This window comes from Podarcis bocagei (assembly GCF_964188305.1).
Source record: "Podarcis bocagei genome assembly, chromosome: 16".
Taxonomy (NCBI): Eukaryota; Metazoa; Chordata; class Lepidosauria; order Squamata; family Lacertidae; genus Podarcis; species Podarcis bocagei.
The window spans coordinates 23,582,690-23,609,030 of NC_138142.1; the positions used below are offsets into that span (position 1 = coordinate 23,582,690).

At 43.7% G+C, this 26,341-nt stretch overlaps 1 protein-coding gene across 1 annotated transcript in view; it reads right to left on the bottom strand.

The window, feature by feature from the left end:
* Positions 1-3,108: 3,108 nt before the first annotated feature.
* MED13L (mediator complex subunit 13L) overlaps positions 3,109-26,341 on the bottom strand; it is a 174,575-nt gene continuing 151,342 nt past the window's right edge. The window contains exons 22-31 of the mRNA XM_081175248.1: positions 25,497-25,716; positions 22,876-23,064; positions 21,233-21,456; positions 20,081-20,223; positions 19,384-19,542; positions 17,695-17,871; positions 14,877-15,031; positions 9,839-10,000; positions 8,250-8,362; positions 3,109-6,202 (exon numbers count right to left, since the gene is read on the bottom strand). Of these exons, the coding sequence (XP_081031374.1) occupies positions 6,070-6,202; positions 8,250-8,362; positions 9,839-10,000; positions 14,877-15,031; positions 17,695-17,871; positions 19,384-19,542; positions 20,081-20,223; positions 21,233-21,456; positions 22,876-23,064; positions 25,497-25,716 (1,675 nt within the window). The 3' untranslated portion in view covers positions 3,109-6,069. The remainder of the gene's footprint in view (positions 6,203-8,249; positions 8,363-9,838; positions 10,001-14,876; positions 15,032-17,694; positions 17,872-19,383; positions 19,543-20,080; positions 20,224-21,232; positions 21,457-22,875; positions 23,065-25,496; positions 25,717-26,341) is intronic.

Sequence of the window (26,341 nt, forward strand, 5' to 3'; positions counted from 1 at the left end):
TGGAAGACAGGAGTGCCTGGCGTGCTCTGGTCCAGGGGGTTACGAAGAGTTGGACACGACTAAACGACTAAACAACAATAACAACATTCAATCCTCCTCCTCCTCATCATCATCATCATCTGGCTGGAAACCCAGCTAGATGGGCGGGGTATAAATGTTGTTGTTGTTAATGCCCTGCCTATCTGCCTGGGTTGCACCAGCCATGAAGGGTGGCTTCCAACATATATGAAAACATAACGAAACATTAAAGAACCTTCCCTATACAGGGCTGCCTTCCAATGTCTTCTAAATATTGTCTGGTTACTTATCTCCTTGGCTCAGGGGTTGCCTAACTCCATACTCTCCAACATTTCTCTGCTGAAAATTGAGGCATCCTAAGGAAAAGCAGGACATTCTAGGTTGTTTTGTTTGCTTTTTGATTTTTAAATCCTGTGTAAAAGCTGGTGGTTACCATTTGCATGTTAACACAGTTTTTTAGGGGGCCCGTGGTTTCTGATGCTGACGAACTGCAAAGAGGGTACCGGTGTCGGGTCTGAAAGCATAGGCTGTCTCTGCCTCCTTCCAAACATTTGCCAAAGCAATAAGATCACATTTCAAACACAAGAAAATAGGTAGCTGTCTCCCTTGCATTAACGTCGGGAACAACAATAGCAGCTGCCGTTGCAAAGCCTTCCTGTTTGGGGACATCGAAGGTGTTTCTGGTTTCAGTGGAAATAGCAAGTGGTTTGATATTTTTTTTCAAAAAAGAAGAAGAAAGCCCATAATGTTTATTATTTTTCTGGGCTTGCTTGCATCTTGCCGTCGTGTGATTTCAGACTCGCCCGTGCCCTGCTTTGAACTGTGTGATAATGAAAAGCAGAACACACCCGCAGCTCACACGTTGGAGCTCTTCCTATGATGGACACCCTGGCTCTGATCCAGCTCTTCTAATGCCTGCAGAGACGCAAAAGATTGCGCTGTGTTAAAGTCACTTGGCAGTAAACTTGTTCCACTGATGAAACGTGCTTTGAACCAGCGGGAAATGGTGGCACAAGAGAACGACCGAGCGGGTTGCTAGGAACTGTTGCAAATGTTGCGCTGGATTCCTCAAAGCTGTGCAACGCTTTAAGAACTCATCCTTGCGCTAGCGGACAGAGGATATTGGACGCAGCTCAGTGCCTGCTTAGGAACATTAAGAAGAGCCTGCTGGAGCCCACCTGGTCCAGGATCCTGTTCTCACAATGGCCAACCAGATGCCTGTTGGAAACCTTCAAGCAGGACCCCAGCACAAGAGCTTTCTCCCCTCCTGTGGCTTCCAGAAACTGGGACTCAGAAGCATTGCTGCCTCTTGACAGTGGACACAGAGCATAGCTGTTGTGGCTGGTAGCCACTGACAAGCCTTCTCCTCCACAAATTTGCCCAACCAGGGTTGGGGATGGGGGACCAGGGTTGGGGATGGGCTGGGGATGGGTCACAGCACCTCGACTTGGGAAGCAGCTGCCTTGCAACCTAATATGTGTGCCTCTGGAGCAAGTTATTATAATAAGGAGCGTTATAGATAGGATGGAATGCTGAGAAACTAAGATTCTTTGCTTTTCTCTTCCCAGTAAAATTCACAGAATCGGAATTATTGTTTTCAGGGCACCATCCTGCATTATAAATCTCAGATGAAGGCTTTGGAAAACTCGGGGAGTGATGGTAGATCGCTCGTATCCCATCCAAATAGCTGTAGAGACTGCATTGCGCAGTAAAGTCATAGAGTTGGGGGGAAAGTATCCCTAGTCCATTCTTGTTGACAGAAGGAATAAACCCTTGGCAAGCAATTGGTTCATCCCCCCCCCCCAAGTTCTCTAGGGCAGTATCTTTCTTTTCTTTTTAGAGAAGGGTTAAGCAATCCTTTTGGAGGTTTTTCTCGAGAAACTTTAGGAAAGCCAAGTATTAAGAGAGCATGCCCACAGCCCTCCATGCCAGTGGCCCCTCCCCATCTCAAGCAAATTATCCTTGTGAGAAGGGTGGGGAAAGACAACTGGAAGTACAGTCGTACCTTGGTTTTCGAACAGCTTAGTTCTCAAACGTTTTGGCTCCCAAACGCCACAAACCCAGAAGTGACTGTTCCGGTTTGCAAACTGTTTTTGGAAGCCAAATGTCTGAAAGGGCTTCCGCAGCTTCTGATTGGCTGCAAGAAGCTGTGCTTTGGTTTCCGAACATTTTGGAAGTCGAACGGACTTCCAGAACAATTTTGTTTGACTTCCAAGGTACGACTGTATCAGGAAAGTCTCCTGCAAACAAGAGGTTGTAGAGGCTTTATCCTGGACCTGAAAGCAGGCTTTGGCAACTTGGCGCCCTTGTGAGGTTTTGGACTACAACTTCCCATCAGCCCCTGCAAAGCACAGTTGTGCTGCACTAAAAGGATTCGGGAGGAGTCAGAACATTTATGCAGCCCAGGTAAGTTGAAATTTTCCCCAATTATAATACTAGTGTTTCTGAATTTCATTCAGACCAGTGGGCGTGGTGTGGCACAACAATGAACATCATCCCCCACCCTTTCTGCACACGCCTGCTTCCGTTAAAATGGCAGGAAATAACTGTATACCAGGATTATTGCCCCAAAGTTTGTTACTTTCCTCCTGTGATTTTCTGGGTTAAGGAGGTTGCAAATGGCCTTTCCCCCCTGGAATCAAGTAACACAGAAATGAGTGCTTTAAGATGCACTGTACTGCGTTAGTTTTCTGGGAGCAGCTTCTACGTGGTGTGACAGCTCAAATAGAGTGGAAATTATCGCTTAAGGAAACGTGGGGGAAATGGAATAAACTGCTGTGTGAACGCAGCCCTGGTCTACTATGATATGCCGGAACAAGGCCAATGTTTCACGACTGTGGAGTCATAGAATAGTAGTGTTGGAAGGGACCACGCATGTCATCTAATTGAACCCGCTGTGACGCAGGGATCTTTTGCCCAATGTGGGACTCCAACCCACAGCCCTGAGATTAAGAGTCTTGTGCTCTACTAACCGAGCTATCCTATCACCTTGCCCTTTCCCCCCTAAAAGAGCACAGTTAACTCAAGATGGGCCGACGAGCAGCCTGTTGAGTCACCAGCACGTAAATAGAGCGGCAAAACCCACACGAGTTTCAGTAATTCAATAATTTATTCATCTAAAAAAGTGTGTAAAAGTATATAGCTCTCATCCACAAGGTATATATGAATGACATTTAAAATGGAGGTCTTTATTATTATTGTTTCTTCTTTTTATCAAAGTCTTTTTTTTTTAGTGTATTGTACCAGCGATATACTGTAAGATTTAAAATGAACTTCACGTAGTTCTTTTTTTTTCTCGTTTTGTTTTGTTTTTGTTTCAAATTGTTGGCTATTTATAAAAGAGGCTCACTGCAAAAATGCTCAAGGGGGGAAAAAAGCTCAGAACTCCCCTCCCCTTCCCGCCCCAAGAAATGTACAGCTTTTACATTTAAAAAAGGTTCTGAAATATACATACAAGCATGCTGGACACCCCCTGCACACCCCTTGGTTGCCTCCACCCACCCACCCTAACCCACGTCGCTCAAACTGTTATAATTCCAAATTCTGCATGATTTCCAAAATTAGAAATTAAAAAAAATAAAATAACTTCTTCACTCTGTAGGAAATCCAGGGCTTGTACATTTCAGATTAATTCAGTAAAAAACTCACAAGTAAAATAATGCATATTTTAAAGGGAAATATTATACAGATTTTCACACTGAAGTACATAAGATTTTTTTTCTTTTTAAAATCTATTGCCATTCATTTATTTTGCACAAAAATGTATAAATATGTTACCAGCTTCTATTAACTTAAAAAAATTAAATAAAAACACCACCAGATGAAAACTACTTCTCGCTACCCCTCCATCCCCTTATTTGTGGGGTAGTGGGGGGGAGGCATTTTAATTTTTGCATTAGAACTGGATCTCTGGGGAAGGAAAGAACCCCCTTGGTAAAAACAGCCCATTAAAAAGAAAAAAAGGTAAAAGTAAATCCATCTCTAATTCAAAGTTCAGGTGAATTTTGGGAACAAAGAATCCCAAAAATGGTAAAAGATAACTTTACATAGTTTTCCTCACCAAGGTTTTTTTTTTTTTTTTTGTATACAAGTTTACAATCTTCATCTTTTAATGCTCTTCAAAAGGCCTTGAGAATTTTCCTTTCTGATTAAGAAAAAATAGTAATGCAATATTTTTTTAAAATCAATTTTACACTGTATACATTAGATACAAATGGTTTTGATATATCTGATTTTCCCCCTCCTGTACATTGCAAAGGTCCCCCCTGCCCTGCCTGCCCCTAGAGCAGAGAATAAAAGCGATCCATTTACAGGGTCTTCCTCTGACCGATCCCTTCACCCATCACGCATGGGATTATTATTATTATTTTTAATAATAAATTTTGTTTTTAAACCTTACACCATCATTTCAAGAAAAATATTCTTTAAAGTCATAGAAATTTTAATTAATTATTATTATTATTTTCTTCTCCTTTTTTTTTTTTTTTAACCAGAACAAGACGGACTTTTGGAAGAACTTCAAAAATGGTATTCTCTCTAAGGACGATGGTCAGCAACCTGGACCACGTCCCCACAATACTTGATTCCTCTTCTTTAAAGCAGCCCAGGCCTGCCCACAGTGCAAAGAGAAACATTAGAAATGGGATCTTTTAACAGCATAGACTTCTCAAATCCTAGAATTAAGGAGTCATAAAAATAATATGATTTGCTTTAAACTTTTTTTTTTTAAATGGCAAACATTTTAACTAAACCGATTCATTTTTTTCCACCTCAGTGGTCTTTCATTTTCAAGTACTAATTTAATGATACAACTTTTAAAAATTATTTCTTTGAAATAATATTTTTCTTCCTATAGACAAATACACCAGATTTGAAACTGATAAGAGTGTAAACAATCTATGTATATGTGTGTGTCTGTGTGTATATGCACATATATATCACACATACATACATAACACACACGAATATATGACAGATGAGTCTCTCCCAGTTTATAGGTGACTTGAGCTTCGGGATTAATTTCCACATCCATCAGACTCCTCTCTTAATCAGTATTTCTCCCTTCAATTTGCCCCGACGCTAAAGTGTTTTATTGCCTCCCACTGGTCTGTTGTCCTGCATTGCATTATTGTTCATGTGACTTTATTTAAACCTCGCTAGAGTTCCTTAACCAAAAAAAGTCCACCAAAGATAGTAATAATAATAATAATAATAATAATAGTGACTCCTAAAGTTCTTCCTCAAATGCTCTTCCTAACTTGGTTTTGTTTTTTTTTTTTGGATTTCCTCCATGGTTTTTACCCCATTTCTCAGTCAGAAGAATGCGAGGTATGTCGATAAATACTTCTTGGCAGAGCAGAGCTGGCTCAACTACTGTACCTGGTCCTCTATAATTTAACAGCCCCCATTAATAAATTAAAAAACAAACAAAACTCGAAGAGAGCATCTCCAAGACCGTTCGCATCTACATGGACAGGTAACAAATGCATGCATTCAACCCAATCCACTCAGACAGGAATTGCAGGTAGACAGAAATCCCACTATTTTTCTTTTGAAAAGACTACAAGAACTGGTTCTTCATTGCAGCCACGTTCATCCGGCGGTTTTTCAAGGAACAATGTTAAAAGAGTTTTGGGCCACCCAAACTGGTCACGACAACATTTCACTCGGAAAGGAGGGCACTTGTCTCTTAGGCAAAGAGATCCGTGCGCAACAAAACAGAAAATAACAAAAAAGGAAATAACAAAACGGAAGGACACTGTCTTCTGTGGTCCGTTGTTCCATTAACGTCCCGCCACTGCGTTAACACTGCCCTTGAGGTTGCGGTACATCTCACTGTCTGGTATGCTTGGCAGAAGTCCTGATGTGGCCCACCAGGCACACTCCACAAACACTGGAGAAGCCTCCTGTTATTATTCCTGGAAGAAACAAGGCGCTGCTTGGGCCCCAGAGGCTGGGGTCCGACGAGGAGAAGGGCTCCTCCGACCCTCGCGAGCCACGGCCCGTCTTTCTCAGGTTGAAGGGGAAGGTCATCCAGGCGCTTCCGGGTGATTAGAGGATGTTCATGATGGCATTGTATAGCTGTGTGAGCACCACAAAGTGGACAGGAAGGCAGGAGCTGCGGTCCTGAGTTGCGGGGTTGCAAGTGAGCCACGACAGTGCATTGTACTGCTCCAGCACAAACCTGCAGGAGAGGAGAAGGGAAAGAAAAGGGATGGTGGTCAGGACAAGGGGCTCCTTCTGTACCACAACCTGCACTTCCCGAGGCTTCTACCTTTAGGGCCTGCTCGGTAGTGGCACCCTTCCTGTGGAACACCCTCCCATCAGGTGTCAAGGAAATAAACAACTATCGGACTTTTAGATAGTTTGGGGAAGTTTTTAATGTTTGATGTTTTGTTGTGTTTCTAATATTCTGTTGGGAGCTGCCCAGAGTGGTTGGGGAAACCCAGCCAGATGGGTGGGGTATATTATTATTATTATTATTATTATTATTATTATTATTATTATTATTATTATTATTATTTACTGATATATCAATTACCTGCCCTTCACTAGCAGGTCCCAGGGCAGGTTATGACAATCAAAACACAGTATTAAAAACTCTTTAATACACAGAAATAAGGTGCTGCAGGCAGAGGGCCTTCTCGGTAGTGGCACCCACCCTGTGGAATACCCTCCCATCAAATGTCAAGGAAATGAACAACGATCTGACTTTTAGAAGACATCTGAAGGCAGCCCTGTACAGAAAAGCTTTTTGATGTCTAATGTTTTATTATTTTTTATATATGTTGGAAGCCCCACAGAGTGGCTGGGGCAACACAGTCAGATGGACGGGGTACAAATAATACAATATTATTATTATTATTATTATTATTATTATTATTATTATTATTATTATTATTATTATTATTATTATTATTTGGTAAGATGGAGATAGTAGCCAGGTTTCTGCAACATGCAATGAGGATTTGTGAATGTTATACAACATTAACTCAAGTGTTAGGTGCAGATTTTGCTGAGTGATTTTATTGTACTAAACCTTATTGGAATCTTGTATAAATGCCAGTAAAGGTTTGAGAATTGAACTGAAAAAAGTATACATCGCAGGAGGGTAAGTATGCCTTCTGCATTTGACAAGAGCTGTGTTGCAAAGGTGCCAGGCACACCTCCGTGGAGAGAGAATTCTGCAGCCTAGGGGCTCCCACAAAGAATGCTTTATCCCAAGGCACCCTCCCCAGACGTCTGAGGGAGGTGGGACTACCAAGGGCACCCTGCCTGCTGATCTTAACACCTGGGGGAGGTCTGTAAGGAAGGAGGTTTCTCTTTCCTACTGCTCAATATTTTGAGATCAGCTTGCTGTTCCATTTTTGAAAGACAGAATATTGAGAAGCATAGCCCTGCCTAAAGGGCAGGGTGAAATGTAGCTTCTTTCTCCAAGACACAACTGTATATGGCAAGGCTCTAAGAGGAGATTGTGAGTACCTTCCCTTGGCCACCAAAAAATACAATAGACACTAGCTTTAATAAATAAATGACCTTCTCTCTAAGACAGGCATAGGCAAACTTGGCCCTCCAGATGTTTGGGGACTACAACTCCCACCATCCCTGACCGCTCGTCCTGTTAGCTAGGGATGATGGGAGTTGTAGTCCCAAAACATCTGGAGGGCCGAGTTTGCCTATGCCTGTCCTAAAATCTTGAAAGTTTCAAGCTTTTCCTATCAAGGATGTTGTCAAATGCTAATGACGATTCCTCACCACTCTCTGGCTCAACCTTCCTGGCAGCTAGGCTGGAAATTCCTGCAACAGTGGAGGCTGGCTGGTGAATGGGGTGTTGCCCCGCAAACCTCAATCTGCCCTTTGCTAGCTCTCCAACCATCTGCCTTCTTCCTTACAGCCAGTCTAGTGGTGGGCCTGACAGGTTGCAGCGCCTTAGCGAGGCCCTTGTAGGATGCAGCAGGGATGAGGATGGGGCAGAATCAGCTCTGCTTTTCATTGGATCTGCCCACTGTTGGTCTCCCTGCTTTCCATCCCACTAGTCCTGTTGTGCACCAGCCACCATTGCCCTGCAACGATAGGCCAACGGAAAGGAGGGCTGTTTGCACATGCCCCTCCCATAAAGGTCTGCAGAACGAGCCAACAGACATCTTTCAGAGCAGATGAGCAAAGATCAAAGGGCTGGTCAAAGGCCAGCACTTATTTCCGGGGCTTGAAAAGACACAAAACTCAGTTACCTCAGAACATCAGACGTGGTTTTAGAGTCCAAGGGGTGGGGAACCCTCTGGGAGTTCCGTGCAGGGAGGAGTTCATCCGTGTGAGCAACAGAGATGTGGTGATGCAACGATGCCTGTTTTGGGGGAAAGACAGGTGTCACCACACAGGGCTGCTGCAGTTTCCTTCCAGGTTCATAACCATCACCTGACAACGAGGGAGCAGCTACTCTAAGGTGACCAAAGGGCTTGGGCTAGCGGGGTTGTAATCTACAGAGTGGTTCTGCTCTCTCCTCCATCCCCTTGAACCACAACCTTCTCAAAACATGCCCAAAAGATGCCCATGACAAATACTGGCCAAAGACATTTCCTTCAACTTGGTGGGGGGAAAGCTGGCCAAAGAGTTCCTTCAGCCAGAGATCAAGACTGGTTCTTGCCGCTTACGGGGAGGGTGGAGCTATGGAAATTCTGCAAATATGAAAGGGGGGGTGAATGCAAGGAAGGTGCCCTGGGGAACCCCTAACAAAGCAATTTTGGCCCTCGCTGCCCAACCACATCACATCAGAATCTGGTTTTTGCTGACCAAAGCAGGAACTGCTGCTATCACCATGTTCGGCAAGCCCACATGCATTTCAGTGAGGTGCTTAGTTTGCAGCTGATCTAGGTAAGTGTCCTCCCACCCCACCCTGGCCAAGCACCTCACAGGAAGGCAAGAGGAACCCTTGAGAGCTTTGGTCCCAGTTTTAACAATACCACCAAGTTGAATTATGAACAGCATTCATGAATCTGGTCCGGGGTGGGCATTGGGGTAGGAGATATGGGAAGAAAGCCTGTGAACATTAAAATGAGGTTTCTGGCCATCCAAGAGGGCTTGGACTAGGGAGACAGGCATTTGAATCCATGCTTAGCCATGAAACTTGGACTAAGTCTCAGAACGAGGCTCCCTTCTCAGTGCCAGTAAGTGGGGATGCTAGGGATTGAGCCAGGGAACTGAAGTGGAGCATACAGCCCAGTTACAATTCCCTGCCCTTGAGGTAAGGTAAAGGGACCCCTGACCATTAGGTCCAGTAGCAGACGACTCTGGGGTTATGGGGCCCATCTCGCTTTATTGGCCGAGGGAGCCGGCATACACCTTCCAGGTCATGTGGCCAGCCTGGCTAAGCCGCTTCTAGCGAACCAGAGCAGCGCACGGAAACGCCGTTTACCTTCCCACTGTACCTATTTATCTACTTGCACTTTGACGTGCTTTTGAACTGCTAGGTTGGCAGGAGCAGGGACCAAGCAACAGGAGCTCACCCCGTCACAGAGATTCGAACCGCCGATCTTCGGCAAGTCCTAGGCTCTGTGGTTTAACCCACAGCGTCACCTGCGTCCCGTCCGCTTGAGGTACATTCTTACAAAAGAGCAAGACGTGCTGGCTGAGATAAGATGGATGTGGTCGTGCCAAAGACGGTAACGCAACATTCCCCTGAGTGCATTTCTCTACAGCACCTACAAGGCGCTTACAAAGGTGGGTCTAAGAACTTATCTATGACCAAGAGTAAAAGAGCTCTACTCAGGTTACAGATGCTATGAGAAGCAATGACATTCTTTTCAAAAAATGTCCAACAAACCTTCAAAAAGAGGGGACACTGATTCTGGGCCTGTGGACAGGATGACCAGAACCACTGAGGGAGATTCTCAGCTTTGGCAGTAGAGACGAAGTACCCCAGAGCAAGAGGCTGCTGCTTCAGTTCTTCAGGTGCCTCCCGGGAGAGGAGACGTTCTCCTTGGCTCTGGAGAAATGAGAAGGGGGATAGGGGGAGGAAATGCAAAATTAGGCATGAACGACACATGGAGAAGACAATGGGTACTTAGCTTCGGTTGGTACAGGAGGCTTATTAAAGGGAGGTGGCAAATTTGACTGCCAGTCTTGTCCTCCCCTCAAATCACGCAAATGTTGTACCTTTTCTCATTTAATATTTTACTGATCCTGTTAAGAAGGGCAAGCATAAGAAACAGAGAGAAAACAAAGAATCAAAAATGTAAATGATAAGGTGGCACAGGCTGGAAGGACAAAAGTACAAAGATGCAGTGCAGGTCCGATAATAAAGTATAATAATAAAGTATTGACTAATAAATAACAAGGATATGTATAAATAAAATTATTTTCCACCTGTGAGTTCCATCACTACTGAGAACAAAGGTTCTATATATATATTTGCATATATTGGTGACACAGATAGACCACATGCCCCAATATTTGTATAAGAAAGAAAATCATGCCGTACAGCCGAGTAACAGTAATTTGAGTTCTGCCCATTCAGATACTTTTAGTTTATGAGATCTTTTCAAGGAAGGCAATTTGCCAAACCCTAGAATACCACGCAAATGTTATGTCTTGTTTCAACATACATTTGTATTCCACTGGGCTTCTCTTTGCTCTCTGAGCATGACAATTTCCGATCAACATTTGTGTTGATCAGTTGGGTTGAAATATGGACGGATGCAGGAGCTAACAACTTCCATCAAATCAATCAACGTTCAATGCAAAACTGGTCTACAAGCCACACTGTTCATATGGGTTACTTCCAGTATCATGTGGAATATGCTGCTATATGTATTGCATATCACACAGTGTATTGATGGCAGAATTTGTGCATTCATTCTGGTAATTAAAGGCACTTAGATCAAACTGTGGCGTGATGGATGATTGTCTTAGCTTACATTTCAATGGTATAGTGCAGTTATTCTCAAACTTTCTTTCCCAGAGACCATCTGAAATCGCTAAGGGTCTTGGCAGAGCACTTAATGATTTTTCTGCCAGTTGTAGCACTTGTAAGGTGCTGTGCCAGATGCTATATGGCAGGGATGTCAACAACTTTGGCTGAACCTCCCCTAAAAAGCTCAACAACTTTGATGAAGCTTCCCCTCCAAAAGCCCAACAACTGTGGTCAATCCAATGGATAGATCATTGCCCGTTGTTTTTTATATAGTGGGAGTAGATCGCAGTCTCTTGGAAGTTGGATGTGCCTGCTATATGGTTTTTAAATGTACGTTTGCAGGCATATCGCAGACCACCTGGATGAGGCTTACAGACTATGGTTTGGGGATCTCTGACTAGATGGCAAGCAGCTTCTGGCGATTTAACTTACAAGGACAACAGGAAGACCAACCAAGATTATGGAAGGAGAAGAAGGCATATGGCTGAGATGGAAAGGTGATCTTGCCTTATCTTTCTTTTCAAAGAGCTACAAATCCATCCTTTCATGGATAAAAAGAGAGGCTGCAATTTGGTAATTGGGAAGGGTAACACATGAGATTTGGTTAGTGGAAATGGGGAGGGGGGCATTCCTCCACTAAATATTTTCCAGGCCTATTTGCTTGGTATTAGGAGGATTTGTTCATATCTACATACACACTTGTGCAATCCTTCAAACATACATGAGCAAAACATCTTAGTGGCTAACAAAACAATTCATTGTTTTTGCTGCATGCAAATGAACAAGAAATTGTTGACAAGAAACAAGAAATGAACACCAGAAATTGTTACGATTAAAAAAATTTCCTTAGGAAAACCTCTAGCACCAACAAAAGTAGTCAACTTCTCAACTCCTTTAGCAGATCGTAGAAGATGATTATAATGTTCTTGGTAAGCACACAAAACAAAACAAAGCAAAGCAAAGCAAAGCAAAACACAGCCCAGCTCTTAGTCATGACAGAAGGCCTTCTTAGACAATCATCAAGAAGGAAAAACCTATACAGTGGTGCCTTGCAAGACGAAAAGAATCCGTTCTGTGATTCTCTTCGTCTAGCGGTTTTTTCGTCTTGCGAAGCAAGCCCATTGACGGATTAGCGGATTAGCGGCTTTTAGCGGCTTTATCTGCTGATCGGATCAGCTGATAAGCAGCTTAGCGGCTTAGAAAAAGGGGAGGGGAAACCAGCAGGAACTCGCAAGACATTTTCGTCTTGCGAAGCAAGCCCATAGGAATTTCGTTTTGCGAAGCACCTCCAAAACGGAAAACTCTTTCGTCTAGCAAGTTTCCCGTCTTGCGAGGCATTCGTCTTGCAGGGCACCACTGTATTGCCTTAAAAACAGGTTGGGCTCCAAACTCCGTGGAACTGTTCAAGATTTTAAATTTGTAGTGTTTTATAATGTTTTCAGTTATAAAATACAAATATGCACCCCATCCCTCCTCCAGAAAACAATAAAGTTGTGGTACATTTTTACAGTAACTGCAGGTGATTTGAGAGACAGCTTGACCACCGCAACATCCTCAAAAGGACCCACTTAACAGGTCCCTGCTAAAGTTGAAATTACTTTATTCATCAAGCTGGCCCTCAAAGTGACCAGTTTGTCCACCCAGAATGCCTCAGAGTTCCCTTGGCTGAAAATTCAACAGCAGGACATGGAAGCAGCACTTGCTTGCAAACCGCAGCAATTAATTACAAGGTCCACGGACGAAAGGGTGCCCTCCCTTGACCTGGGGGGGAAATGATCACACGCTGCTGCTTTTGTACGAGCAAAAATTACACCTCAATTACCAGGCTCGTGTTAATGGTTAAGCTAGTTGCTCCAAAAGGCATTCGCCTACAAGGGGCCTCGCTGGGTTACCAAACTCCCTGATCGCTCATCTCATTATGGGAGAAATCTGAGGCTGTGCAGGATCGTCACGCCGTGTTGTGAACAATCTGCAAAAATGGCTACGACTTGGTAGAAATTACTGAACAACCTGTTTGCTTGAAGACTGCAGGGGTTGGGTGCAGAATGGGAAGGCTGCAAAGGTTCAGAGGTGGTGAGGTACAGAACAGATAGCAAGGCTACACTTTCAAGCAGGAGTGAGGACCCTCTTTCATACAGAGGGCCACCTTCTCTTCTGGGGAACTTTCTGGGGGCCACATGCCAGAGCTAGTCAGGGCAGAGGGGAAAGTGAGTGGAGCAATGGATGCAATTTGACCTTTGTACCATAGGCTAGTTTTACAAGCACTAGGGCATCCCTTTCTATCCTCTATCCAAGGAAGCAAGAGGCATTATCAAAGTTCAAGCCAGACAAAAATACCCAAGGAGGATGTGAAGGGTGTGGGTTGGGAAGAGTCCCGATAGTTAGGTAACAGAGGCATCTCTGCTTTTAAGAACCAAAAAAGTACCCTATGGACAGGTGTGCATGTTGCAATATATTTAGGTTAACCCAGAGAGCAGGAACTTGAAAATGTCGGGGGGGGGGCACATGAATACAATATAAAAACTAGGCCAGCAGCCTATTTCTATCATTCAGTGCCACACTTAGTAAACAACAGGATTCTGGAAAATTTGCATCTGCCACACCAAAGGAAATCCACACAGTAGCTGCCTTTAGGGGCCACTGGAGATCTCACCACTTCCGCACCTGCCACTGGAGTAAATGTGTAACCCCCGGGATGCAAAAACAAAGCCATTTCACTTTGAGTGAGAAGAAGAAGAAAACAGATGTTTGCCTTAGTGGAGATGCGAAACTCACAGATGTGCTATTAATCAGGAAAGCAGCATCAGAACCTTTCTATTGACTTTATTGTCCCCATTATCCTTCATTTATTGAAAGTGAAGATGAAGGGAAATGTTCTCTTTTGAAGAGAAAACACTTTACAAGTCCTGCCGCTGCCACCACCATCTCCTTAAAAATGCACGGCCTGCAGGTTGCAGGAGCATTCCAAGCAAAGGATGATAGGCATACATAATAACCCCCGTGAAGTGCCTCGTGCCACAGAGGCTGCAAGTGGGAGGAACTTTGCTAAACACTTCAACTATACACTAAGCTTTCCAGAGTTAGAACCTTCCTTTCTGAAATTAACAAAATTAATTTACATGTTAAATAAGCTTTGATGCTGGAGCCAGCTTCTTAAAAGCCACTTTAAGGAGAACTAACTGCTGAACTACAAGCACCCTGGGCTAAGAAAACAAAATCTGCATAAAAATCCCAGCACCTGGAGAGTGTGTGTTCCGATGGGTGGTTTTATTGCTAGCAGGAAAGGAGGAGGGTGGGGGTGGGGGGAAAGCCTCTTTTCTTGCAGAAACCCTTCTGTGGAAACTTAAATCTAGCCCGTTTCCAAAACTGAATCTTTAAATGTGATTCCTTGAAGCCGAGGGCACCTCAGCACAGTTTGCAAAAAGAACCAAATGTATTCGGTTGTCATGCTTGCTTCTTGCAACATGGCAAAACATTCTCCCCCAGAGAAATCCTAGCTACTCTAAAGCAGGACCCCAGGGAACTTCTGAATGTGGCCTCCGAGGCCTCTTTATCTGGCCCTCAGGACTCTACTGAGGCCACACCCATCACGGGCTGTGCTTCATACTCCCCCTTGAGTGCTTTTGCCTGGCTGGGATGTATCCTTGAGCGGCAATGATGTCTCTTGCTTGTATGGGTGGAGGCTGGATAGACTGTTGGGACAGGCAGGTGAATGAGTGCAGAAGCCCTTAAATTTTTGCATGGCTGGAATGTAGCCTTACTGGACAAAGGTAAGAGTCACTCCCTTAGCTCCCCTTGCATGTGGACCCCAGGAAGTTCCCCACCCCTGCTCTAAAGTAAGCACTTTGTGACTGAACTGAAAGGGAGGGGAGACAAGAGCCCAAACCCATAATGGATTTGGAGCACTACCTACTGAGCGGGTATAGTGCGGAAATCAAAAGGAACTTACCCGACTATGCTGGAAGGATGGTCCTATTCCAATCCCAGAAGGAGAGCCAGGGGAAGGGACCGGCGAGGAGTTGGGAGACGAGTGGAGATTCCCAGTCATTAGAATCCCAATGTCGTTATCCATGTCATCCGGGAATGGAAGGACAAACATGTCATCTCAAAGAGGAAGGAAGAGTGAAAGAAGAGATTAGTCATGTTGCCTTGTGGGATACAGAATGACTTGGGAAATGGCAGCACTTGCACAGAGAAATGGCAACTGTTAACATTTGCCTTTGAAAATCCCCTGTGTTGCAAAACAGGACACTCTAAACATCAATATTTTTATACCGTTTCAAAATTCATAAACAGAATACATATAATATGTGCATGGAGTTGCAAATTTTAGTGATCATTGAAAGTGACTTACCACTCCTACCATTTCTGTTTATGGAACATTTATTTGATTCATATTAATTTGTGACTCCATGCACATATTATATGTCACCTGTTCATGAATTTTGAAACAGTGTGATGTTATAAAAATATTGTCAGTATATTATTAGCCGACGTGTTGCTTGTGATTGTTGTTTAGAACATTTGCCTTTGGACAGGTGTCCCTTCCATCAGGACAGTAGCCAGGACTCAGTTTTCAACAGGGCACGTGCTAATTGGGCAGCTGCTCATCAGTGGCTCAAAGCCTTGCAACCTTTCGCGTTAAGGGACCAGGGCTGAGAACCGTCTCCCTCTCCCCTACTGTCGCTCTCAATACAGGACAGCAGAATTTCTCTAACGTGGATATGCTAAAGAAATATTCATTTCTTTACTACGTTTATATCACACAGTAAAGGAGCTCAATACAGTGTTACATGGTGACGCCTCACTTCATTCTAAAAACAGACCTGCGAGGCATATTAGGCTGAGAAAGGGTTGGATCCAAGGGAGTCATCCTGTTCATGCAAGAACTTCCACTTATGCAATGTAACTTCCCCTCCCTCTCCAACCCCTAAGTCTGTTTTTTTCCCCTACGTCGCCTCATGTGCTTTTTATGCACCACACATGAAAATTCAGGTTGTTCCATTTCTTAATGCACTCTCCAGGAAGTCCCTGCTGAAAGTGAAGTAAGTGGCAGTAAATTCTTGCTCAGTAACGATTCCAAAAATATTTTCAAACACAGATCTCTCGTTTGTGAAGGAGATCTAAATGTTTGGTAAATGGTTTTCCCCTTTCCAAGGGCACTGGGTTGGCTGGTTGTGTGTGTCAAAAAGAAAAAAGAATACCACTTTTGACTTACTACAAATGAAAGTATATGATGTTGATTTGCGGCAGAGAGAGAAAGACCAAGAGATGGGGGATGGGCAGGAGCCTTTTGGCTCCTCTCTTCATCCACACATTCTCTGAAGCATTTCTCCCCCCCCCCCAAACAAATCTTTCACTCTTCCTTCTCCTCCTCCTCTTCCAAAGACAGCAGCCAGAAGTGATTTTTAACTTGGCTTATTAAAACTTGCTTCCTATAAACGTGTGCGCTACAAACCAAAAAGCCACTGCCATGCCCTCGACAGCCTCCAAGGCACAAACAAGAGGGTTAATGGCTTCAGAGACTTTAATTATTAAACATAGAACAAGGAGTTGAGAAAATTAAATCTTAACACCATTTTGGAAAATGCTAGCCTTTAGACATGGCTCCAATTAGCACACGAAACCCCAAAGGCTAGGTTAATGCAGGTTAAATATTTGGAAGCCCTGTGCTCAGGCGGAATTTGGGGGCCATAATAGGATAGTGGCACTGGAGGGTAGGTGTCCCCCATGAGGCCCACTAAATTCCATCAGCAGATCAAAGCCAGGCCTTTGCATTAAAAAAACAAAAACCAATCACTGAAGGGCCCCCTTCATACTGCAACTTGCATCCATTTTTAAGGCCTCTTCTCTCTCTAGTTAAAAAGTATTAACATTCTCCTTATTTTCCTACAGAAAATTGCTGAAGAGTTGTTTGCCACCATGGATTTCTTCAAGAGGAGGAAGGGCAGGATATAAACTGATTTTATAAATAAAATAAATAAAAAACCACTCTTCCACTCAGAAGCAGCTTTTACAAATATAACCTTAATAATTCAAATCATTTTTATTTATTTCATTTATAGAACACCTTTATCTTCCAAGGATCTCAAGGTGGTATACATTGTTCTCCTTCTCCCTGTTTCATTTTAAGAAATATGTATAGGAACAAATAGCCAAGCTTCTGCAAAAGGATGAACCATTTTGGGAAATGAGCTTCTGGGTTCTGTGTAGTTTATCCATGTATCTCTGCTGGTCTTTCATTATTTGCCTCTCTCCAGAATATCCCTCCCTGTCACATGATTCCAGACCCTCTAGAAACCTACGAATCAGGCGCAGTGCAAGCATGCAGATTGATCAGCTTGATGCTAATCACAGAACAACAGGGCAAATCATACATCCACAAAAAATATTTGCCGCATATGGTTATAGGGTAAGAAAACAACCGGCCCTTACAAAATCCTCACTAGCCACAGCAATGCCAAACCATACCACACAGAGTCTTTGCAATTAGCCAAAGCTATTAAAGAAAGAAGCTTGGCTTCTTTTCACTATGTGCAGCTTGCAAATATTGGCCAATTTGGCTTCCTAAACAAGAGCACGTGGCTAAGTAGTCAGTTGAACAGAAAAAGAAGAAACCATTTTTCTCAATGAACAAGAAGCTCCCATTGTTTGTCTTCATGCTTCTGGTATAAAAGCAGCAGCGCTTGCCAATGACTGTTAGAGAAAGAATGTTTTGATCAACATTATAGGGCAATTCCCTACACGCTGCCCAGCAGCTGACTTACCATTATTGGGGCTGAATCCATCCTCATTTGGATAGTTTGCTGGAGCGACTTGGATGGTTGCAGAGGTTGGAAACACCAAGATGTGTGTACAAGAGGCATCCTGTGGCGTATTCAGCTGGGACGACTGCAAGTTAAGAGCAGTGCTGCGGCCAAACACAGACCCCATCGTGACAGCATCTGTCAAGAGAAGCAGAGTAGATTTGTCAGGCCTCAGAATGGCCAAGGCACCATCAAAAAGAGAGTGTGCAAGTGTGTGAAATTAAGACTATCAAAAGAAGCAACAGGAACAAATGGACTCAAACCAGCATAGCCCAATCAGAACACAGCTGCTTGCCTATCGTTTGATCCTCAGACCAAAATGTAGGGCTCTTCCTCCTCCCTCTCACACACTAATCCTTTCTACAATTCTTTGTACAAGCAAACCAGGGTTTGCAGTTGCATCTGAATCAGCCATCTCCAGTTCACATTTATCCTCCCCAAGCCTGAAATGGAAACAATGGGTTGAACTGGATTTGCAACCCAAGTTCAAAGCAAAGCTTGCTGATATGAACATAACTGGAAACCATGGCTCAGCCAAACAAGGAAGTTAGTGAAGGAACTGAAATGTGAACGGAGAACCAAACGGTCAAACCATGGTTTCCCCATTGCATTCAAATCAGCCTTTTTCTCTAACTCAGTATATCCATGCAATAAGGAAGACAAAGGTTTTAATTATATGCCCCTGGGGGAAGGCTTTCCAGGAACAGGGAATGTTTAAAAATCAAAATATAAAGGGAAGGTGCCCACATTGCTTTAGGCTGCTACTTTTATTTTATAAAAGATACTGTTGAAAAGTAACAAGAATGCACAGAACTGTGGTTTAGAGACACAAGCAGCATTGTGCTCATGTCCTGCTTGTGAGACTCCCACTTCAGCATCTGGTTGGCCACAATGAGAACAGATGGGCCTTTGGCGTGATTGAGCAGCAAGGCTCTTACATTCTTAAGCACATCCTCTCCCCATTAATTGGAGGCTGAACCTCTGAAGCAAAGAACCTCTGGGACTTGTGGAAGGTTCCTGCACAATTTAGAACACTTAACGTGCTTGTCCCTGCTCTCCCCTACATGATGTTACCCGAGTAGGAGATTATAATGACTAGAAGCCTATATGCAGTGGGGAATGGGGCTCTAATGGTTCCCCTCTCCTTCCTCTAGGTCCAATAGACATCCAAGTGTTAGCTACAATGCTTGCCCAAAGCTTATGCATGTGGAGCCCAATCTATGTGGACCAAACCAGTGTGAGGCTTTCATGGGTCATTCAAGGGGAAGCAATTTGTGCGGATTGGGCTCTGACAAAAAGTTGCACCCAGCACCCAGGATCCAGCAAAGATGGGCAGTTGCACTGCTTCAACACATGTAAATTTTACTCTCCTCTGAACACAATATTCATCAGTCAGATTGAAAAGGAGATCAATGTATTTTATATTTGAGGGTTGTGGAATGAGGGAAATGTCATCTCCTCCTGCCGCTTCGTCATACTACATCTTTTCACAGTGCTAAATACATGGGCACAGTAGTTCAACATATGCCAATGTAGATATATCATTTTGAAAACAAATCCAGCCCCCACCCAAAATAGTGGAAATGGATGAGATGTTAAGTGAAGATAAACACATTAAGCACAACATCAGACTCTAGTGTGGCTTATTACCTGGCATCACCACAAATGACCCCTGGGGCTCCATGGCAACCAAACAGGCACTGAGAATTGAGGGGGAGTCTGCAGAAGAGATGCCACACATCCGACACACCTCCTTCAACTGCTTGCTGATTGTCTGCAGCGAACACTCTCCAAGCAGGATGCTCCAGTCTGGAAAAGGGAGAGCAAGGGAGAAAATGCCACTGGAGTCTCTCAGGGGATCTTCTCACAGTCAAAAGAGCCCCAACAGTACTCAACCCAGTACTTAAAGGGGAAACTTGCCCACTTGACTGCAACAAGGTTACACACCCCTGTCTGCACAGCTCTGCATCCACACACTGGTTCCCTCAGCATCATTCTCTGCTTCATAGTTCTTAAGAGCTCTCTCCTCTCCCTTTATGCCCTTCCTTATAATCTTTGCTCTGCATGCTCACCTGCTCTCCCCATCCTCCCCCCTTTCTCACCCACCTCCCTTTCAGCCAACAGAAGACATGATTCTGTACTACAGGTGAAGACCCCCGGACTTCTTAACTGGGGGTTAAACTGAGCTCAAGACTGTTGTGGCTTAGTGTGGTTTTAATCTGTACTGTCGTGCTGTCAGCAAGGGTTCTCTTCCAAGTAACATAATACAACAAGAGCAACTTTGTTCCCCAAGTCAGTACCTGTTGCTATGCTTTGCAACCTGTTAAAGAGCACGTGCTCAGCGTACCTTTCAACTCCCCATGGCCTAGTCGCCCAAGGCGTCCAATCACAACTCTCCAGGGCAGTGATGTCATCTGGACGATCCCAATACACCATTCCCACAGCTTCTGCAAGCCAATTTTACGGGCCGATACCTTGCACCTCCTTGATCTATGAAGATGAGAGAACAAAAGAATATTTTTGTATTTCAGCCTAGGGTAGCAATAGCCTAATTTAAGTTGCGAAATCATGGGATTTCTAAAACGTATGCTCCATCTGTGAAGAACTGGAAAGCAGTAGTATAGATTCACATTGAAGAGTATTTATTCTCACATGGGCAACCAAACAAGAACTTTGAGCGCCATCAGGGTGATTATATGAATTGTCTGTAAACAGAGCCAGACCGCTAGTCCACCTAATCAACTGATTCTGTAGTTGGAAGTGAGTGGATGGAAGTAGCCCTATACCCTCCAAAATGAGAGCCTGGTATAGATCTGGGCCCTTCTTAGGTGAGAAATGATAGGGGTGTATTAGATGTCCAACAGTGATGGGTCATGAGTCCAGTACTGCTTCAGAGGATATCTTATTTGTGTATGCTTGGCAGTCACCCTTCAAATGTGGGCTGCAATATTGTTGAATGTGAGTAGTTTACGTATGGGCAGTTGATGATGCTTGAGGGTGTGAATGGTTGCAGTGGTTGTGTGAAATGGATGATGAGAGAGATTGGATGGCTGATTGCATGTATGTTGCGTTGTTTGAAATTTTATATTTATGTGACCTTGTAGTGCTCTCTGATTTTACATTATCTTTATGCATAAGGATATTATGCATTTTGCTATGTGAATCATTTGACATGGTTTTATTTGCTCATTGTGTGCATAAACTGCTTTGAGATATTTTAGATAGTAAGAAGTCTATAAATGGAAATAATAATAATTAATTAATTAATTAATGCTAATGCTACTTCTACTACTACTACTACTAATAATAATACAGTACTGCCTCTTCTGTGGCTAGCAGAAATACTCTAAGATGTCAGGGAAATAAAGGGCTTGTCCAGCCAAGCCAAGCCAAGCCATCCAAGATCCCCCAAACTGGAAATGCTGCGGATTACTGAAACCTTCTGCGTGCAAAGTGCATGCTTAGCTACTATGTGCAGAAACACGATTTTCTGCCCTACCTGTTTGGCAAATCGATGTTGACAATGCAGGTTTCCAACAACTCGCCGTGCAGGTCGGTGCAGGAGGCCAGAAGCCACCGCTGGTCGTGAGATAAACAATACCCAACAAAGAGCACATTGTACTTCTGGCTGGCTTCTCCAAAGGTCTCCCCGAGCTCTGTCTGTTTGTCTTTGATGGGTGCCAGGATAAACGGAGGGGAGTACAGCTGAATGGGGCTGGGCCGCTGTAAAAAGAAGAAGACATCACGTAAGATGATGAAAGAGCTTTTAAGGTCACAGCAGCTCTCTGCTTATGGTATGCCATTTGTCTGAAGCAAGGCCTGTGGAGAGCTACCAGCACTGTACGCCTTGAACACTCAAACAGCAAATATCTCAAGATTTTAATCTTAAGGATGATCTGATCCCTACAATACTCCATGGTCCTCTATGGCTAGAAACAGTGCATTCAGTGTTGGATCCCCACACCTGTGGCACTCCCTCCTATCTGAGATTAGGCAGAAACCCTTCTTGTTGTTACCCTTTGTGTGGTTTATTTTAAATTGTAATTTTGTGTACACCACTTAATGATTAAGCAGCGTATCAATACCTCAAATAAATAAATAAAAATCCATTGTGTAGTGGGGCAGCCACTTCATACAAACGTCTCAAAACAAGCTCAGAACATAGGTTTTGTTTTTGTTTTTTTCTTTTCAGAACAAGGACAGGTGTTGTGCCCATTCATTCACGCCCTCCTCTCGCCTCTCTCTCATCACAATATGTAACAAAGTTTTGAACTGAGATAGAAAAGGAATGGTGTTTAAACAGATTTCTATGTGGAATTTGTCGGCTCTGACCCAAGTGACCTTCTTGCATCAGGCATGACCTTATGCCTCAACTGCTAGTACATGGTCGTTGTCCTTTCTCCTCAAATAATTATATGCCAAAGAATACACAAATTACATATATACATCATGTATAAAAGATTCAAGCCACAGGAGATACTGCAGTTCTCCAGAATAATTTTATATGAATCTTTTATGGTTATATGCACTGTTGTAGACATCTGTTCTTGTTCTGCTTACTTTTGAAACCCTGAGTGTATATATAAGTCAATGGAGGTGCTCATTCTGGACTGAGCAGGTTCCACTATGCAACTGATAAATCCTTGGCTCAAGGAAGACAGCATTTGACACCACAATTTTTATTTATTATTTTTGCAGTGTCATATATCTGGGTGGTGTTTAGTTTTGTTTAGTTTAGTTTTGTTTTGTTGATATGCACAGTTGGAAGTTCTACTGACCTAAGGGTGATGAGACAATGAATATGTGTGTTTGCTTCATTCCAAGAGACACGTATTAAGGTGTTTAGTAACATGTGAAAAGGAAGCAAATGATCATTCAGCTTTGAGGCTTCTAAAATTCAGGGTGGCAGGGTTAGGCTGCAAACCCAGCTGTGCAGTTAACCTCCTCAATGCATTGAGGAGACTATCGCTGCTCTCGGTTTCTCAAGCAGCGATTCAAAGCAACTGCCACATCCTCCTCTGCCTGCTTCTTGCAATAACTTGGGCACAAGACAGCAATTAGATACTTCAGGCCAAGTACCGGGTTCCGTTTCAGCTTTCCAGGGCGGGGCTGGTTATTGTGTGTGTTTGTTAGAGCACTCACCTCCGGGTTCTTGAGAGTCATCTCGATGTTGGCTGCTGGCCCAAAGCCGGTCAGGGACTTGATGTGGATCTGTGTGGGCAGCGGTTGCCTGCACTGGCAGTAGACAGAGAACGCCAGAGACTTCAAGTGCTGAATGTAAAAGACTTGCTCGTCCTTCATGGTCTGCAGCATGTATTGGCAAGGCACAATCTAGAGTGTGATAGACAGAGGAACCAAGTCAGGATTATAAGGCTCAACTTAGGACCTGTTTGCATGTTTAATATTTAAGGGGCACCCATAAAATATTTTTTTTGCCCGTATACACAAAAGTGAAGGCAAGCAAGAAACCTGATAATTTTTAAACTGTTTTGGAGGTTGTAGCTTTTTGAGAGTAGAAAACTTGGACACGCTGTTCCCTTAATGTGTGAAGCAATCACTGTTATTCTGCCTGTTCTACAACATGAGCCATTTGCCACAGACTGGGGTGAGCTGAGCGAGTTCACACAAACTGATGCCATTTCAATAGTCTGGAGAAAACCCGCTATCAATAATAGAGTCCCATTATGCCACTGCTTAGTCAACTAGAAGCAATTTTCATGTGTGTGTCTGATGCACTGCAACTCCATGGCCTTCAAGAGAACCTCTGACACCCAAGTACTTGTCAGAAAAGCTATGTTTTAAGCCAGGCTCTCAAAAACAGCAGCTGCAATAGGAAACCTGCTCCTTGGCTGTTCGACTTCACAAAGATAGGAACTCAAGAGGATGGGATATTCTTTCATCCAGAAATGAGGCTTCCATATAGAAAGATGGCTATCAAGTAGAAAAGGTCCTGGCCAAGGCTTCTCCCTGACAGGCTAACTCTATCTAGTTGGAGGCAGAGGAGGAGAGGACAGGGAGTGAAGAAAGAGCTGGGGGGGGGCACACTTTCCCATTCTTTGGACTCCCTGGGAAGCCCGCTGTTGTTAACTGGAACTGGGTGTGGAGAGTGTAGCTGAATGGGGTACAGCTATGGGCCTGCCCATACAAAGCAAGTCTACAGTGAGAGACTAGCCTTCTCGTTGTGAGACTTTTATGGGTGAGTTGAGAGTTTTTGGGGATCCTGGGTGAGAACCCAGAGGCTGAAAGGGAGGGTGTGTCAGAAGGAAAATAAACTGATCTCTCTCTCTCTCTCTCTCTCTCTCTCTCTCTGTATGTCTGAATGTAACTCTGTATTAATGTAACATTTTTATATGTAACTCTTTATTTTTGCAATATTTTTGTTTAAGTTGTCTGTTGCTGCTTCAGTTTTCTGTCCACTTAATGTATTAAGTGGTATAGAAATGCTGTAAATAAAATAAATACATAGAGGTGATTTCCCCCCCATGGGTAAGTGTTCCATCGTATGAGCTGCACTTGCTGTTAATACTCTAGATACATGTTTACTTTGCTGTTTGTGAGAATTAAACCTCAGACTCATCTGGAGGTCAAGATCTTTACAGAATAAACACTGAACTAATTGTCTGTAGTAATCAAAGGGCTCCAGGCAGAGGGCCTTCTTGGCAGTGGCACCCTCCCTGTGGAACACCCTCCTATCAGATGTCAGGGAGATAAAGAATTACACAACTTTTAGAAAACATCAAAAGGCAACCCTGTTCAGGGAAATTATTAATGTCTGACAACTTAGTTTTTTATATATTTTGCTGGAAGCTGCCCAGAGCAAATGGGGCAACCCAGCCACATTGGTGGGGTATAAACAATATTATTATTAATTATCATCATCATCACTACTCCTGGGTACAGTAGACTCATCACACATTTAAAGTGTGTCTAATGACCATTGCCAATTTCCTCCCAAGATTTTTGTGCTTTATCTTGCTACAGAGCCAGCAAAAATCTGCTACGGTCTTCCAACACAGCTACATTCACAAAGCAAATGAGATTAAATCAAGATCTTAATTTGAATGGTTCTGCAGGATGTCCTGTGCAGGTGTCCTATGAGATATTTGCTACTAGAGGTATGTGATGTACCCTACCCTACATAAATTTAATTTCTGCTCCCAAGCCACAATAAACCCACAAAAAGACACGTTGCTCTAAAAATGTTTGCACAAACTGTGCTGTCCGGAAGAATCTTGCAGAAGAGAATGTGCTATATTCAATATGTCATGCTGTGTTCTATTTAGAGCTCTGATTTCCACTGGCAAAAGGCCATGTACTTACAAACCAAACTACAGGTTCGTGGATATAAGCAAGGCACATAATGAGCTGGCAAGAGCACCATTTGGCTCAAAATCTAAGAGGCAAACCGGTCTCTCTCTAAGTGGCCTGGGCCCAGGACACCTGAGGGACCTCCTCCTTTATCACCCTCCTTGCTTCCAAAGATCAGAAGGAGAGGCCCCTCTCTGTGTCCCTTCTGAGTGTGGAGGCACTGTTGAGGATGACTAGGAATAGAGCTTCTGTGGCTGCACCAATACTGCGGAATATCTTGCCCCATAAAGCACAGATAGTCCCCTCTCTGGCTGTCTTTTGCCGACCAATGAAAACGTTTTTTGCCTGCTGAGGTCATTTTTACTTGTGATCTCTGCTGCCGAGGTTGCTTTTAAATGGGTTTTAGTGGCTAGAAGGGCCCACTATAAAAAATTCTATATAAATAGATAAGTTACCTGGAGAATGAAAGAATTCCTCATATGTTCAGGCAAGTTGTCCAGCATCTCTGTGTAACACCGCATCAAGCTCAAGAGCCAGAAGTTGGCAGAGGTGGATTCCTCCTCGGCAGTGTAGGTGAAAGGATCCACCATGTAGATGACGACAGCCGGAGGGTAGGCGTGGCTATCTGCCGACTCGGGTTCCGTTGGAATTCCTATCCTCTCCCTCTCTGCAGAACTAGAAAAGAACAGGGTGTTAAGTGCTGGTTTAAAATGTCTTCAGTAAAGAGATTACACACATGGGGGGCAATGGAAAAGAGGCATAGGGGGGAAGGAAGGGGGAACAGCCTGAGAAAAGAGGCTTGCTCCAAGGGCACAGACAAAGCGAATTATTAAGAGACAGCAGCTTAGTGCTACGAGGTGACCTTGGGCTATTCCAAAGCCTAAGTGTTGGTTGCAGCAGAACACAGGCTTAGCTGCAGTTCCTGCAAAGTAGGGAGTTGGGACAAAATGACCCTTTGGGTCCCTTCCAATTCAATGATTCTACAGAAAGTTATGCCTCCTTAAACCCTCTAACAAGGAGTTCTCAGGGTGAATATTTTAGTTTGGGGCAATCCCATCCATGTTGATGTATTCTGATTTGGTTTAACAGTGCTACTCTTGCGTTTGTATTAATACGTTCCATCTGCCTTGGGACCTTTGGGTGACAGGATTGGACTAGAAATGTCAGAAAGCAAACCAGCTGAAATCAATTGGCTTAAGCAGTCTTAATGCTGCGTTCAAGATTATGAGCAGAGCGTCAACAAAAATCACCAGTCATCGTATAGTATGTAGGGATAAACTACAGAACATCAGACATACAC